The following is a 15,626-nucleotide window of genomic DNA, read 5'->3' as shown; positions in this document are numbered from 1 at the left end:
TGGGATTAAAGGCCTCACCTTTTCTCCTCCAAACATTTTGCTGGGTATTGTGGCCAAACAGCTAAATTTTTGTTTCATCTGACTACAGAACTTTCCTCCAGAATGTCTTATTTTTGTCCATGTGATGTCAGAACTTTTGACCACGACCGTATCATATATGCCCCAAGAAAACAAATGAAGCAATGAATTGATCGTTATTTTTGCGATTGCAGGCAAGGAAATATTGTAGAATGAGATGTGTCAGGAATGTAAATGTTTGCATACTATATTGAACACAATGTTTATATTATTTCTTTCTTCCAGCAACTAGAGTTAATCACACCTTTTCAACTGTACTTCAATCCAGATTTGATCCTAAGGAATTACCAGGTAAGTAATGTAATACACCTGTGTTGCTAAATTCTTACTTGATCAGCCCTAAAAGTTATTTCATCAACAATCAACATAAAAGCTGCTTGTGGGCAATAGCAAATTCACGTTCTGAACATGAATTTGTCACATATCTCAAAGTCTCAATTCACACACTCAATGTCAAATGTTGTTTATAGTTAAAGAAAAATGTGTATTTTCATATTGGAACTGTAGTATTTTTTGAGAGATTAAATCTTAATGTAATCATTGTTTAATCTAGTATCCCTGTAGATCAACTGGGCATGTTTCCATCTCATGTTGTAATTAAACTAGCAAAAAGTACCATTAAGTAAAGTACTACTGCACTCAACAACCGCTCTGTTATTGTGGAACGTAGCATCAATTCTTTACAGTTTGCTCGACAAAAGTGAAACTACTCTGGTGAGTTTAGTTTCACTTTACTCCATGGGGTGAATTGGCTGTGATAGTAAAACAAGTATTTCCCGATTTAAATCTGAATGGCGATATACGGCTTTTAATAATGTGCATGCACCTCATGTCTATGTTGTCTTCTTTTTGTATGGTGACAAAAATTACACCAGTATTACCCTGGCCGATATAAGCAAGCACAGCCTTCATGTAGGCAGCCCTACCATCGTAGTAAGCTCACTTAAAGCTTGTGTATGTCACTGGTTTTAAAATAACCCTTTTTTTTTTACAAAAAAAAAATAAGAGGAACCCCCGTATCAAGCATATTTTGCCATGAGTGGTTTAAAAGAACAAAATGAAAAATAATACTTTTTTACACAATTACAACTGAATTACAATTACAACTGGAAAAAAACATGTTGTTCAGTCCTAAAAAGATGATTGTCTGTCACTCACACCTGTCCTGTAGGCACTCTCGTGCCTGTAGCGCACGCACTTACACTAAAACTTAGACAAAAAAACAGCCATCTACAAATGAGTAGACAGAGAGAAGTAAAACCAGAGTGATCAATGGATTCTCTTTTTGAATTGTGGGGAGATGTTCGCAAGCTAAATGATTTAAATACAGATGCTACGCTTGTTATATTCATGTTTAACCGGTGTTTAAAATCATACACCTCCTTTAAAAACTGCTTATGTAAGATAACGTTGTATTGTTGCTTATCTCTTTTAGTGTGAGTCATAACTTACATGCTCTGCAGGAAGTGGGCAGGGTATGATGTTAATAACAATATTAATTATAATAATAATAATAATACTAATAAAAAAATATGTTCAAAAGTTAGCGCCCACGAGGCAGGCACATAACCATAACAAACTGTCAAATATCTAGAGCCATAATGTTTTTTTTTTTCATCAAATGTAATCTTTTTGAACTGGCGCCATAGGGAAAGGTAGAGTAAATGTTCTCAGTGTTTACCTTACATTTATTTATTTGTTGAGACCCGCAAGTTTGCGGACTGGTGCGCACATTCTCACGTCAGGCTGGGATTTTATGAGTCACATACTTTGCGTGGTAAACAACGTGCGCAACTTTTCGGTCTTGTTTTTGAGTGTACACAAGCTTTATTGTTGAGCCGTCGGGTCTGCCAGATAATAAGACGTAGCAATAGGGTTCATGGTTGCAGACTTAGCGACGTTTATTGAAAATTCAGACCCCTCTAGTTACTAGTGGTGTGGTGGTAATCTTCTTCCACATTCACTCCAGAAGAAGGCTGTCCAACTCATTTTTATTGAGGGCCACATCGCAATTATGTCTGCCCTCAGACATAATTGTAACCTGTAACAGAAAATGCATATGAATATTAACGTATTATTGTCTCTTTATACAACTTGCATAGGCTATCATGTTTAATTACCGGTATATTTTTTACCAACAGGGGTAGTGGATAACTTCCTTTTAAATCATAAGTCAATGTGGCTAACAGATGTTAGTTAGTTGTTTTCTTAATACCGAGACAACTACTTTTCCATGCACTAAATTAGTCTGATTTCCCAATTACCGTATTTTTTGGAGTATAAGTCGCACCGGCCGAAAATGCATAATAAAGAAGGAAAAAAACATATATAAGTCGCACTGGAGTATAAGTCGCATTTTTGGGGGAAATTTATTTGATAAAACCCAACACCAAGAATAGACATTTGAAAAGCAATTTGAAATAAAGAATAGTGAACAACAGGCTGAATAAGAGTACGTTATATGAGGCATAAATAACCAACTGAGAACGTGCCTGGTATGTTAACGTAACATATTATAGTAAGAGTCATTCAAATAACTATGACATATAGAACATGCTATACGTTTACCAAACAATCTGTCACTCCTAATCGCTAAATCCCATGAAATATTATACTTCTAGTCTCTTACGTGAATGAGCTAAATAATATTATTTGATATTTTACGGTAATGTGTTAATAATTTCACACATAAGTCACTCCTGAGTATAAGTCGCACCCCCGGCCAAACTATGAAAAAAACTGCAACTTATAGTCCGAAAAATACGGTAGTCGTTTTTTTGTATTTTCACACTTAACTGTGAGGTCCCAGTGTCCATGCACACACGCTAATGCGACTGTTGGTCATACACCGTGTGCCTCCCGTACACTGGGGGCGCTAATTTCCTTTCAGTGTGGGAAAATTGATTGCTTTTCCGGTTGACCTATGACGTCACACCAGGCATCTGCGGCTCAGTTTATCTCCGTTGTACCGGGTGTCCGCTGTACCGGGTGTCCGCTGTAGTATTGGCAAAGATTAGAAATATTATGTCTCTAATGGCTGTGTTGATGTTAAATAGCAGACAGCATCAACACATTATTTTATATTGCGCTACGAACATGGCGCTACTACCAAGAAGGTTTTGGACCAGGTGCCAGTCCAAAGCAAAGAAAGACCGGCGGGAGATAATTTTTTAGAACATTTTTTCGGACGGACAATAAAGGAAACAAAACTTTTGAATGTTTTGTTGAGAGTCATGCAAATATTAAAGTACATGAAATTGTCATGTGAAAAGTGCAGACATTGTATGTGATTATGAACCACAGCTGGAGAAAAGGTTAACCTTTTTTGGGAGGAAGATGTAGATCTAAGTTTATACAGGTGATGTTGAGGAACTATCGCTAGTCTGATCATTAGTAGTGTAAGCAGAAAATATAACCGCAGTGACCTAACAAAGGTCTTAACTCATTCTCTTTCTATGCCACATCAATGTGGAATGCGCTCCCAACAGGTATAAAAGAAAGGGCATCTCTATCCTCCTTCAAAACCGCACTAAAAGAACGCCTCCAGGCAACTTCAACCCTAAACTAACACCCTCCCCGGATTGTAGTTAATAATCAAATGTAAACAATCAAATGCAGATATTTTTTTTATGCCTTCTGATCTCTCTCTCTCTCTCTCTCTCTCTCTCTCTCTCTCTCTCTCTCTCTCTTTCTCTTTCTCTTTCTCTTTCTCTTTCTCTCTCTCTCTCTCTCTCTCTCTCTCTCTCTCTCTCTCTCTCTCTCTGTCTGTCCACTCCTTGCTGTACATATCCTACCAAGTCAGACCTACACTGTTTCAATATCAATTTCTCTGTTCTAAATTGTTGATGACTGATGATAACAACCAAACCTAACCCCTCCACATCCCGAATTGTAAATAATGTAAATAATTCAATGTATACACTCTGATGGTTATCTTGTGTGATGACTGTATTATGATGATAGTATATATGATAGTATATAAAGTTAAAGTTAAAGTTAAAGTACCAATGATTGTCACACACACACACTAGGTGTGGCGAAATTATTCTCTGCATTTGACCCATCACCCTTGATCACCCCCTGGGAGGTGAGGGGAGCAGTGGGCAGCAGCGGTGGCTGCGCCCGGGAATCATTTTGGTGATTTAACCCCCAATTCCAACCCTTGATGCTGAGTGCCAAGTAGGGAGGTAATGGGTCCCATTTTTATAGTCTTTGGTATGACTCGGCCGGGATTTGAACTCCCAACCTACCGATCTCAGGACGGACACTCTAACCACTAGGCCACTGAGTAGGTGATATCTGTATCATGAATCAATTTAAGTGGACCCCGACTTAAACAAGTTGAAAAACTTATTCGGGTGTTACCATTTAGTGGTCAATTGTACGGAATATGTACTTCACTGTGCAACCTACTAATAAAAGTCTCAATCAATCAAAAAAAAACAGCAATAGCTTTTATCTTTTTCTTCAGTGACATTTTTGCCTTCTCTTTCCCTACTTACTATCCCGTCAGAAGCAGCACGCATGCGCAGACGCCTTCTTTGTGTAACAAATCAGCGACCGCCATTTAAAGTATTATAACATTCCAAGGAATGAAGGCAATGACAGATTCCCAGTATGTCTTTCTTTATTTAACCAAAAATGCAGCGTTCCACTCAAACAAGTTCAAACTCTCTCTCTTATTTTCCCAACAACTCTCTATCAACCTTTTACCCCCAAAACAAAGGTCACTTCACATCCATGTCTCTGAAGTCCCACCCCCGAGTCAAAGCCACTGAAGCCCCGTAGCTAACCTCTACACCGCCAACAATGTTTACCTTTTTCATTACAGTACGTCCCTTAAAAGAGCACATTTAGCAGTGGAAATATTTATTTACTATTAACTTCACATCTTTAGTTGTTGAAATTAAATAGAAAGTGACTGGCTTTGGCTAGCAGTTAAGCTTTCTACAGAGCGGCATAGCTCTGTTGGTAGAGTGGCGGTGCCAGCAACTTGAGGGTTCCAGGTTCGATTCCCGATTCCGCCATCCTAGTCACTGCCATTGTGTCCTTGGGAAAGACACTTTACCCACCTGCTCCCAGTGCCACCCACACTGGTTTAAAATGTAACTTAGATATTGGGTTTCACTATGTAAAGCACTTTGAGTCACTAGAGAAAAGCGCTATATAAATATAATTCACTTCACTTCAAATTCAGTACAGGGGTGTCAAATTCATTTTAGCTCAGGGGGCCGCATGGAGGAAAATCTATGCACACACAGGCCGGACTATTAAAACATGGCATTAAAACTAAAAACTAAAGACAACTTCAGATTGTTTTCTTTGTCTTACTTTGGCCAAAAATAGAACAAACTCATTCTGAAAATATTACAATAAAATATAGAAAAAAATACCGGCAGCGGTAAAGTTTAGATCCATGAAGGAAAGAAGAAAGTGAATGAATGTTTATAACTGAATACATTTACATATGCATAAACATTTGTTTTCTTTTGTATTTTTTTTTATTTTTATGAATTAAGTAACTTTTAAGACAACCTTTTTCCAAAACACAACATAGAATGTGAGATATAACAGGATAATGCATACATTTAGCATTTGTTTTCAAAACGGTTACAAAAAAAAGGGTCCCCAAAAATTTACTGTGGCACCCCATTTTTATGACTTGATGGGGTCCCTGGGACCCATTTTGAAAATTCCTAGCGTCAACACTGACGGAGTATGCAAAACAGCAGCAGGCGGCTGTGGCCTGCGTGCCAGTTCTAATATTAATCAAATATCATCCCGGCGGCCATAGATAATGAATTTGCGGGCCAGATCCGGTCTGCGGGCTTTGACTTTGACACCTCTGCGCTGAGCAGATGCACCGAGAGTTCATATAGCGCAAGCATGGTCTGCTGACAACAATGTTTCTTTTTACAAATCTTACTGTAATTGATCCTCTTTTCACAGATTTATTTAGGAGCAAAATGAGAATGAAAGGGTTGAAACCCAGATTCGTACAAGTGTTTTAGTCGCAATTGCAAGTAAATTGGTCACACTGTACAGACCTGAGTGAAGATGGTGATTTAAATAGAAATATATTTCAATCTAAATCTATATTCATAAAAGTATCATTTGAAATACTAAATGAGTCATTTTAATGTAGATGTAATAATACCTCCATGATTGTGACTGCATTCATATTTTGGCCACCAAATGGAACCAGTACCTTGTTTGTGGTATGTTTTCATTAAATTGGAATTCAATTGGAAAATGTTTTAAAAAATTTAAAAAAAGATTGACATTGGTCTATTTTGCATTCTACTGAACGTGCAGTGTTTGATACAGTCTGCTCCCATCATTGTCTCATTTATTATTGTTAGGATGTACTGTTGATATACAGTATACTTATGGTCTCATGTATTATTTTTAGCATGTGCTATGTATGATATACACAACTAATTGTCTCTCTGTCTTATTTTTAAAATGTGTGTATATGTATATATATCTCGCTATCTCACTAATTGTCTCTCTCTCATTTGTAGGTATGGCGGCTAATAACAAACTTCCTATTTTTCGGTCCAGTGGGTTTCAATTTCCTCTTCAATATGATTTTTTTGTATCCTTTTCATTGTTAAATGTCCTTGCAACTTAATGTCTAACACATAATAACAATGTAAATGTATTGTCTTTAACTTAACACCTTGCAATGCAAACTTGGCAGGTGAGTTGTTAGAAACATTTTGGCGGGTCCTGATATGACAGTCTTGAGACCTTCCAAATCCATGTCGGAAGTTCATCCAAGTAGTTCATTATAGATATGTGAATTTCCATCAGACTCATGAAGCACCTCAAGGAAATCATTCATCTTAAAAATATCCTCCTGAAGGTTATTTTGCTTGATGGTATTATGTCATGTACTCATGTCATTTTCATTCAACCTGGATGAGCGTGTCGAAGACTCAAACAAGATCTTCTCAGTCTGTCTTTTGATTTTATAAGACATCAACAATAATACAACAGTCCTCACAAGTATTATCATATACCGTTATATTTTCCTAAAGTACCCTAAACTAGAAATGTGGCGATTACTTCCTTAACGTTTATTTCCAGGTACAGATACTGTCGTATGTTGGAGGAGGGCTCTTTCAGGGGGCGCACAGCTGACTTTGTCTTCATGTTTATCTTTGGTGGGTTGCTGATGACTGTATCCTTGACATCAAATATTGCTTTTTACTCAATTGCAATCATAATGTTTTGCATACAGTACACTTGTCATGGCCATGAATGTCTTATCCCCTGTTTTTTTTTTCCAGGATGGAATAATACATACTTTACTGATTTTCAAACTCTTTAAACTTTATTTTAGATCTACTTTTTTCACACAAGGTCAACATTCTAAAGACAGGCTGAAATATATACACTATATTGCCAAAAGTATTTGGCCACCCATCCAAATTATCAGAATTAGGTGTCCTAATCACTTGGTCTGGCCACAGGTGTATAAAATCAAGCACTCAGGCATGGAGATTGTTTCTACAAACATTTGTGAAAGAATGGGCCGCTCTCAGGAGCTCAGTGATTTCCAGCGTGGAACTGTTATAGGATGCCTGCCACCTGTGCAACAAATCCACTCATGAATTTTCCTCGCTCCTAAATATTCCAAAGTCAACTGTCGGCTTTATTATAGAAAATGGAAGAGTTTGGGAACAACAGCAACTCAGCCACGAAGTGGTAGGCCACGTAAACTGACAAGAGAGGAAATAATTATGGAAGTATTTGAGCTCACGTTGGCTCAACAATACTCTGAACAATGTCCTCGTAAGTCAGTGAAGATGTAAGAAGTATGGATTTACCCATTTAAGTTGGTCAAGTATTTTTTAAACATAGCAAATCATGACAAAAAAATCAGAGGTCTTCAACAGGGATCCGCCACTCCCAGGGCGTCCACAGTTGTACTGCATGGGGGGGTTGTGAAATTTTTAGGATAGTTTGCAATTAGTGCGCTAATTCCTAGCTAGAGATTAGCAGCGTATGTTGCCACTCAATGATTAGGGTGATAGTTTTCAGTTAGCGATTAGCAGTGCTATACTGTATTATTTGAATATCTAAGTCAGGGGTGCCCATTACGCCAATCACATGCTACTGGTCGATCGCCAGCCCGGCATTAAAAAATAGACCTAAAAATTAGTGATCATCAATCTTCACTAAGACGTCACTTTAAGACATTCACGGCACCCGAGGGTCTTGTGAGATAACGTGGGCTGTTGCGAGATCGTTATTAAGAAAAAATGACCAAGAGGAGGGCGAAAAACACTTTTTATTTCAACGAACTCTCGCGCTGTACCTGCTGTCAAAACTCTAAAGACTGACTGCACAGTTCCTGTCTTCACAATAAAAGCCCTGCTTCATCCTGCCTGCGCTAACAAAATAAGAGTCTCAGAAAGCTAGCAAGCTACGGAATTTGCCGCCCATGTATTTCTTGTAAAGTGTATAAAAACGAGTATGGAAGCTGGACAAATATGATGGTATTGGACAGAAAGGAGGACTTTTTTTCCTCCTCCATTCAAAGATGCGAACCTTATCAGCACTACTGTGAATCCTGTCCGATTCCAATCAATGCAAGTCAGAATCAGGTAAAACAGCAACTTATATTCTTGTCTTCAAGAAAGAAAGGAATCTATATGTGGTAAACATGCATGTATTATCATTAAAAACATTTAACTTGTTCACAAAAACGTCTATTTCATGAATAAATAAATATAAATTATATATATATATGAATGAGGTAGATTCCCTTGACTTGGTCAATTGAAAAGCAGCTCGCCTGCAGAAAAAGTGTGGGCACCCCTGATCTAAGTATTCAATAACAACAATAATATGGTACAAGATAAAACACAATCACAATTTTCACAGGATAGAGAAGTATCCTTTGCTCCATCTCTCAATCTGTTTAGGGGTACTTAGCTTCGGAAATGTTAAAGAGTCCTGATCTTTGGCATGAAGTAGTTAGTCAGCAGCAGTGTTGGGTTAGTTACTGAAAACCAGTAACTAGTTACAGTTACTAGTTACTTTATTTCAAAAGTAACTCAGTTACTAACTCAGTTACTTACACCAAAAAGTAATGCGTTACTGTGAAAAGTAACTATTTAGTTACTTCTTTTTCTCTTCTTTTTTTTTTAAAGCTCCCATTAATGCCCTTTTTGCCTTCATTTCAGTACTGTTATTGCACTGGAGAATAATACAATCTGTTGATCAACTTGACATACATTTTTATTTTCCTTTTAACATAATTAATGAAAAACAGTGCAACATAAAAAGGCATTCCTCCTTTCTTTAAACTTGGACCAATGACCATGAATAAAAAACAAGTTAAAGTGCAACATAAGAAGGCACATCATCTTCCTTGAAACATAAAGCCTGACATCTGGAGTGATGCTGCTGTCTTCCACACTTGGAGCCATGGATTGTAGAATACTTGTTTTCAGTGGCAGGATCATTGACACAGATGGTGAAGTTTCAGTGCTCAGTAGAGATGGAACACTTTTGAGGGGTTTAAGCACCTGGAGGACCTCACCTGCCACTCTCACATCATCATCAGACAGGGTGACATTTGTCTTCAGGGTGTTGTGGGTCAATACAGAGTATATAGCTGCCTGCTGCTCCAACATATCATAAGTGGAGTTCCACCTCGTTGGGACATCATGTATGAGCAGGCAGCTTTAGCATTTCTTGCTTTGTCTTAAGCACATGAGCAGCTGTTGTGCTTGGGTGGAAGTAAGAAACCTTCCTGATCCTCCCAAAGAGGCGCTCCATCCTATTGACTGAGATTCCCTTCTGTGTTGCCAAATTCACTACATGTGCAAAGCACCTATCTGTGGTCCCAGTCTTGCCTCATTCTCTGTAATTATTTGATTTTTGGCATTATCACGTGTGACTGGGATATCTTTATCTTCCAGTCCTCCACTGCTTGTGTCAGTACCTGCGCAAGGTGACTCTCGTAGAGGGGGCGTGTCTTCTCATCTCCCAGTCTGCTGTGATGAAGTGAGCGCTTATAGTTCCGCTGGACGTCCACCCGTCTGTCATGAGCGCAACAGATGATGCTCGGGATAGTTCATTCACAACTTTTTTCTTCTCCTGCTCATAAAGATCTGGCACAATCTTATTGCTGAAGTGGGTGCGCGACGGGATGTCGTAACGTGGTTCAAGCATGTTCAGCATGTGTTTAAAACCCTCATTTTGCACAACCGAGTCTGCACTTATAAACACACCGATTCAATGGCGGGGGCGTTCAAGCTCCTCCGTTACTCCGCTCGCCATGACCACGCTGTGTGTGGACTGAACGTGCCAACAACTTTTTTTCCCCACACCCACACACACACACACACACACACACATAGACCGCGCCTCTTTTCTTCTCTCCGACTTGTGACAGAGGAAGATTCAGAAGAACGACACCGCAGGGCTTCTGTTTCTAGCCGATACTACATCAAAAGTAACGTAAAATAACGCAGTAACGCATCATGTAGTAACGGTAACTAAATTACTGAATAAAAAAAAAAAAACGCGTTAGATTACTAGTTACCGCCGAAACTAACGGCGTTACAGTAACGCGTTAGTCCCAACACTGGTCAGCAGCTTAGTCCTTAGTACCAAATGATGAAAATGGCTTAAGATCTTTAACATGCATTCAGATATTTGGTATATTTGTGAGTCTGGTATTCCTGGGTCAGGCATTCACCATCATGTTGGTGTATGTGTGGAGTCGACGAAATCCAAACGTTCGTATGAATTTCTTCGGCCTTTTGAATTTCCAAGCACCCTTCCTGCCTTGGGTGCTGATGGGATTCTCCCTTCTGCTGGGCAACTCCATCATTGTTGATCTTTTAGGTGTGTAGAATAATTATTTTATACTATATATAGTACTTTCTTAGATGTGTCAGTGTGGAATGCTTGGATAATGTATCTTTTCTCAGGTATCGCTGTGGGTCACGTGTACTACTTCTTGGAAGACGTCTTCCCCAACCAGCCAGGTGGTGGAAGATGGCTGAAGACTCCATCCATCATGTAAGTTGTCAGACTTTTAGAATTGTCAGTGATAATTCAGTCACTGTTACCATTCTTTCTGCCATGACCAGCTCCAAAGCCACCAAAATTGTCTGCACAGTGCACACCTGAAGTAAATATCAAATACAGTAATTCAAACATGAAATGCAAGAAGTAAATGAAACGGGTCAGTCCTGTGAGTGTCTTGTACACTGGAAAGGGCCTTGCAGGAGGTTGGGGGGAGTGTGGATGGGCAATAATGAGACCACTACGCTGCTTGGTAATTGCTGTTCATTTCATGGAACAGATCCGTACACACAGAAAGTGTCATAAGCTCCAAAGCCACCAAAATTGTCTGCACACAGCACACATGAAGTAAATATCAAATACAGTAATTCAAACATGAATTACAAGAAGTAAATGAAACAGTCAGTCCTGTGACTGTCTTGTACACTGGAATTAATTACACCACTACGCTGCTTGGCCCTGAGATCGGTAGGTTGTGAGTTCAAACCCCGGCCAAGTCACACCAAAGTCTATATAAATGGGACCCATTTTCTCCCTGCTTGGCACTCAGCATCAGGGGTTGGAATTGGGAGTTAAATCACCAAAAATGATTACCGGGCACAGCCACCGCTGCTGCTCACTGCTCCCCTCACCTCCCAGGGGGTGATCAAGGGTGATGGGTCAAATGCAGAGAATAATTTCGCCACATCTCGTGTGTGTGTGACATTCATTGGCACTTTATTTGATTGCTGTTCATTTCATGGAACAGGTTTGTACACACAGAAAGTGTCAATAATGAGATTATTACTTTGTTTAGTTATCGCTGCCCATTCCATAAAAGTACATCCTTACACAATAATGAGACTACTGCACTGCTTAGTTATAAAGGTCCATTTAATAGGAATAGATCCGTGCACATGACAAATGTCATTAATGAGACCACTACTTTGCTTAGTTATCGCTGTATATTTCATAGAGCAGATCATTGCGCACAGCAAGTGTCAATAAGACCACTACTCTGCTTGGTTATTGCTGCACGCTTCATAGAGCAGATCCCGACACACGGGATGTGTCAATAATGAAACCACTACTCTGTTATCGCTATACCGTCTTTATCCTTTATGATGGACGCAACGTGTGAGTGGCCTTTACCGAGCATGCAACCACCATTAATTTTTACTCTTTACATTTGACCATGTTTAATTATACTTTTCCTTAACACAATGCGATCAGAAGACTCATGAGGTGGGAAAAGTTAGCTGAAAAAAACGAAAGTGATGTCTTTCCTCAGTGAAACAACCAGACTACGTGTTCCACCTGCATATCCTTTCGCTAACGTATTTTTCTTTAGTAGTTTTTTATGCACAGTACGGGGTATCCTCTGCATGTTCATGGCGCAGATCTACACCTAAAAAATGACGGATTTTTTTTTTTTTGCGTGAAAACAAATTTAAAGGTGCCATATGTAGCAATGTGGCCAGAAATGGTACTGCAATCACGGCCAAAATGCTGTAGTCCCCTCCCACTCTCCATGACTGAGGTTACCAGATACACATCCGAATCCCACTCCAAGGAACTTCAAATGGCAATCGGCGAGTCCTACGCTGTAGGTTTCTCTTGTTTATGCTTCTTGCAAGATGGTTTACTAAGTAATTATGCCACATTTTACTGATGTCGATTAAGCCAAATGTATTTGTAAAGTTACGCAGCAATATTTTCGTCGGGACAGATAGTTGGCATTACTCTGCTAAAATGTCTAATTTGACCATACGGACCACCATCGAAATAATTATATATATATATAAATATATATATCATATATATCGCATAGGCCTACTTTGATGGCAAGCCAAGGCCAACAGTAAAATTACTGCCACATTTCTTATTACTCCATGTTACATCCAACGTGCCATACTGCATTCTCTTCCATGTACCCACATAGATAGATAGAAAGTACTTTATTGATTCCTTCAGGAGAGTTCCCTCAGGAAAAAAACATTGTACATCAAATCACCATCATCACCCCACATCACCATCTTTCAGCCAACCCACGTTACGCATAAACCACGTTACGCATAAACCATATAGCCTACTACCATGTGAATACAGAAAGTAGAAAATCATTACATGTAATGCATTATATTGTTCCAAGCAAATACCACCCCATATGTGCCTGATGCAGAAACCGCAATTAGCCGTGCTAATGCCTTTCCTCAGCGTATCAGCATATTGAGAAAGAAATAGGCACTGACACTACCCATATCCACATGGGTTTTATTTGTCGAAAATATATTTTGCCCTGTCAGTTGGATGACACATCGACATACAGGCTAACGGGCATATAATTCTCCCGTTAGCCTATAGGTCGATGTGTCATTGACTGGGCTAGCATGCTAAATTACGCTTGTGTGAAAGTGCTTCGCTCCTAAGCATTTGTTGCACGATCATACTAGCTTTCTTAGACAAGATCATAGACTGTATTGGACAATATAGTGTACATGCGAAATGTCCATTTCCATTAATTACAAGTAATAAGAAAACGTAATTGCCGGACTTACCTAACAAGGACTCGAAGGTAATTAGCAAGTTTGACGTCAGATGAAAAAATCTTCTCCGCCTTCAATCGTCTCCTTCTTTCATCCCCGATACGAATCCTCGTTTTGTTCCTGGCTTTGTCATGAATAAGTTGAGAATCGTAACGACGCCTTTTAGATTTTCTAAGGTCTGACATGTTTAGTAACTTTACCAGTGGCAGTAGCTCCACAAAGATGGCAGTGCGTACTTGGCAACCTGGATGTGACACACTCACTGACTTTTTAATTGGTCAAACGGTGGAGGGCAGGGCACCTAAATGAAAACAATAACATTTCGGGGCTGTAAATCTAATTTTGAAATGAGCATATTCTGACTGAACTACCGTTATCAGTTACAGAGGTATTCGAAAATAACATGATATATTAATGCCTTTTGACATTTTAGGGCCATTTAATGATGACTTGACATGCAATTATTACATATGGCACCTTTAAGTAATATATTGTATGACTGGATGTATACAGCTTATTATTTGTGCACTATTGACTAGTGATGAACTGAAATTTCAGCCACCGATAAAAGACTTTGATTACCAAAACAGCACTGCCAAAACAGAATGTTGTGACGACGTCGGCAAGACACACACAATTTTTCTGGAGCGGAGGCAGCATGTTTGTCGCCTAGGATGTGGACGTACTTTAATATATCTGAGATATACCCACAGACAGCGATCTACAAAATGTGCAATACGCAAATATTAAGCTGACAGTGGCAGCTCTTGCTGTTTGTCGCGTACATGGAGCAACAGAAGACAGAAGTAAACAGTCTCCAATAACACCAAAAAAATTGCTAGATTGGTTGCTAGTCGTTTTTAATTTTAAAAAAAACCTCACTTAAAGGATTGGAGCAGTCTCTAGAAACTTGAACAATTCTCAACAAAGTACATTGTACAACGAGCAGCAACAAATGAAAAATAGAGCAAAATGATATAAGAAATAATACATGTTAATGCTAATTAATAATAACACAGATATGTTTTTAACTTCATGTATTACATTTTTTAAGCCTTTTTAAAGAAAATGCATGCATCAACGCAGATTATGCAAATTATATGATAACGTTATATTGACCATGCCCGTAGCCACACCCCCATTGCTGCAAGTATATTGACAATCTGGGGGAAAACCTGCAGTAAACAAAACCAATTTATTATGGGAGTGCATGGGAACATAAAACAAGTAAAGTGAGGCGTGCTTGTTTATTTATCAGTAAGAAAAACATGTTGAATGAATAAGTCTTATTTTGAAATAATGATTGGATTTGTTTACCCCAACAAACCTTCTTTGTGTCACCAGAAAGATGCTATTCGACACGCCTGACCATGATGCTAACTACAACCCGTTGCCAGAAGATCGTCCAGGAGGGTTTGCTTGGGGAGATGGACAGCAACTTGGAGGTTAGATCTGCTCTTGGAATACTGATCTCTGGCAAAGATGTTCCAGCAGAGTGATGAGGAGCATTGACGTGATTTTGATTCCTGAATGGACAAAACCAAACCAACAAATAGAAGTCACCTGGAGAAAAGCGTACGTGATTATTCTTTTGTTTTGTCGTGGTGGACGGACATGATTGAAAAAAACTATTGCAGGCTGAAGCTCAAACGTTTGCTCTGATGAACTTTGTGGAGAATCATATTAACTTGTTTGAAAATGTGTGAACAACAAACGTGTAGAAATATTTGGAGCGTATGATGGAATAAAAACACTTTTCTAACTGTCAGTGCTTTGCAGTGGATTCTAAGATACAGTATCTGTGTTTTGTTCCATGTTGGAATTAATCACACTGGTTGACTTTAACAAGTACACTATGTACAGTAACTACAGTTGCAGTTTTTCTACATTGGACATGAATACTAACATACCAGAATACAAATTTTCTGTAAAATAAGGGCAAAGAAGGAGCCCAATTGACCTCAGAGATTT

General features: G+C 38.9%; 1 protein-coding gene across 1 annotated transcript in view; it reads left to right on the top strand.

Moving 5' to 3' along the window:
• derl2 (derlin 2) overlaps positions 1-15,423 on the top strand; it is an 18,312-nt gene extending 2,889 nt beyond the window's left edge. Inside the window, exons 2-7 of the mRNA XM_061980702.2 lie at positions 304-369; positions 6,603-6,676; positions 7,171-7,264; positions 10,752-10,947; positions 11,034-11,124; positions 15,000-15,423. Coding sequence (XP_061836686.1) covers positions 304-369; positions 6,603-6,676; positions 7,171-7,264; positions 10,752-10,947; positions 11,034-11,124; positions 15,000-15,105 — 627 coding nt within the window. The 3' untranslated portion in view covers positions 15,106-15,423. The remainder of the gene's footprint in view (positions 1-303; positions 370-6,602; positions 6,677-7,170; positions 7,265-10,751; positions 10,948-11,033; positions 11,125-14,999) is intronic.
• Positions 15,424-15,626: the final 203 nt, after the last annotated feature.

The sequence above is a fragment of the Nerophis lumbriciformis genome, linkage group LG20 (assembly GCF_033978685.3).
Source record: "Nerophis lumbriciformis linkage group LG20, RoL_Nlum_v2.1, whole genome shotgun sequence".
Classification (NCBI taxonomy): domain Eukaryota; kingdom Metazoa; phylum Chordata; class Actinopteri; order Syngnathiformes; family Syngnathidae; genus Nerophis; species Nerophis lumbriciformis.
The sequence above is the reverse complement of the archived record's forward strand: the minus strand, read 5'-3'. Positions and strand labels throughout refer to the sequence as shown.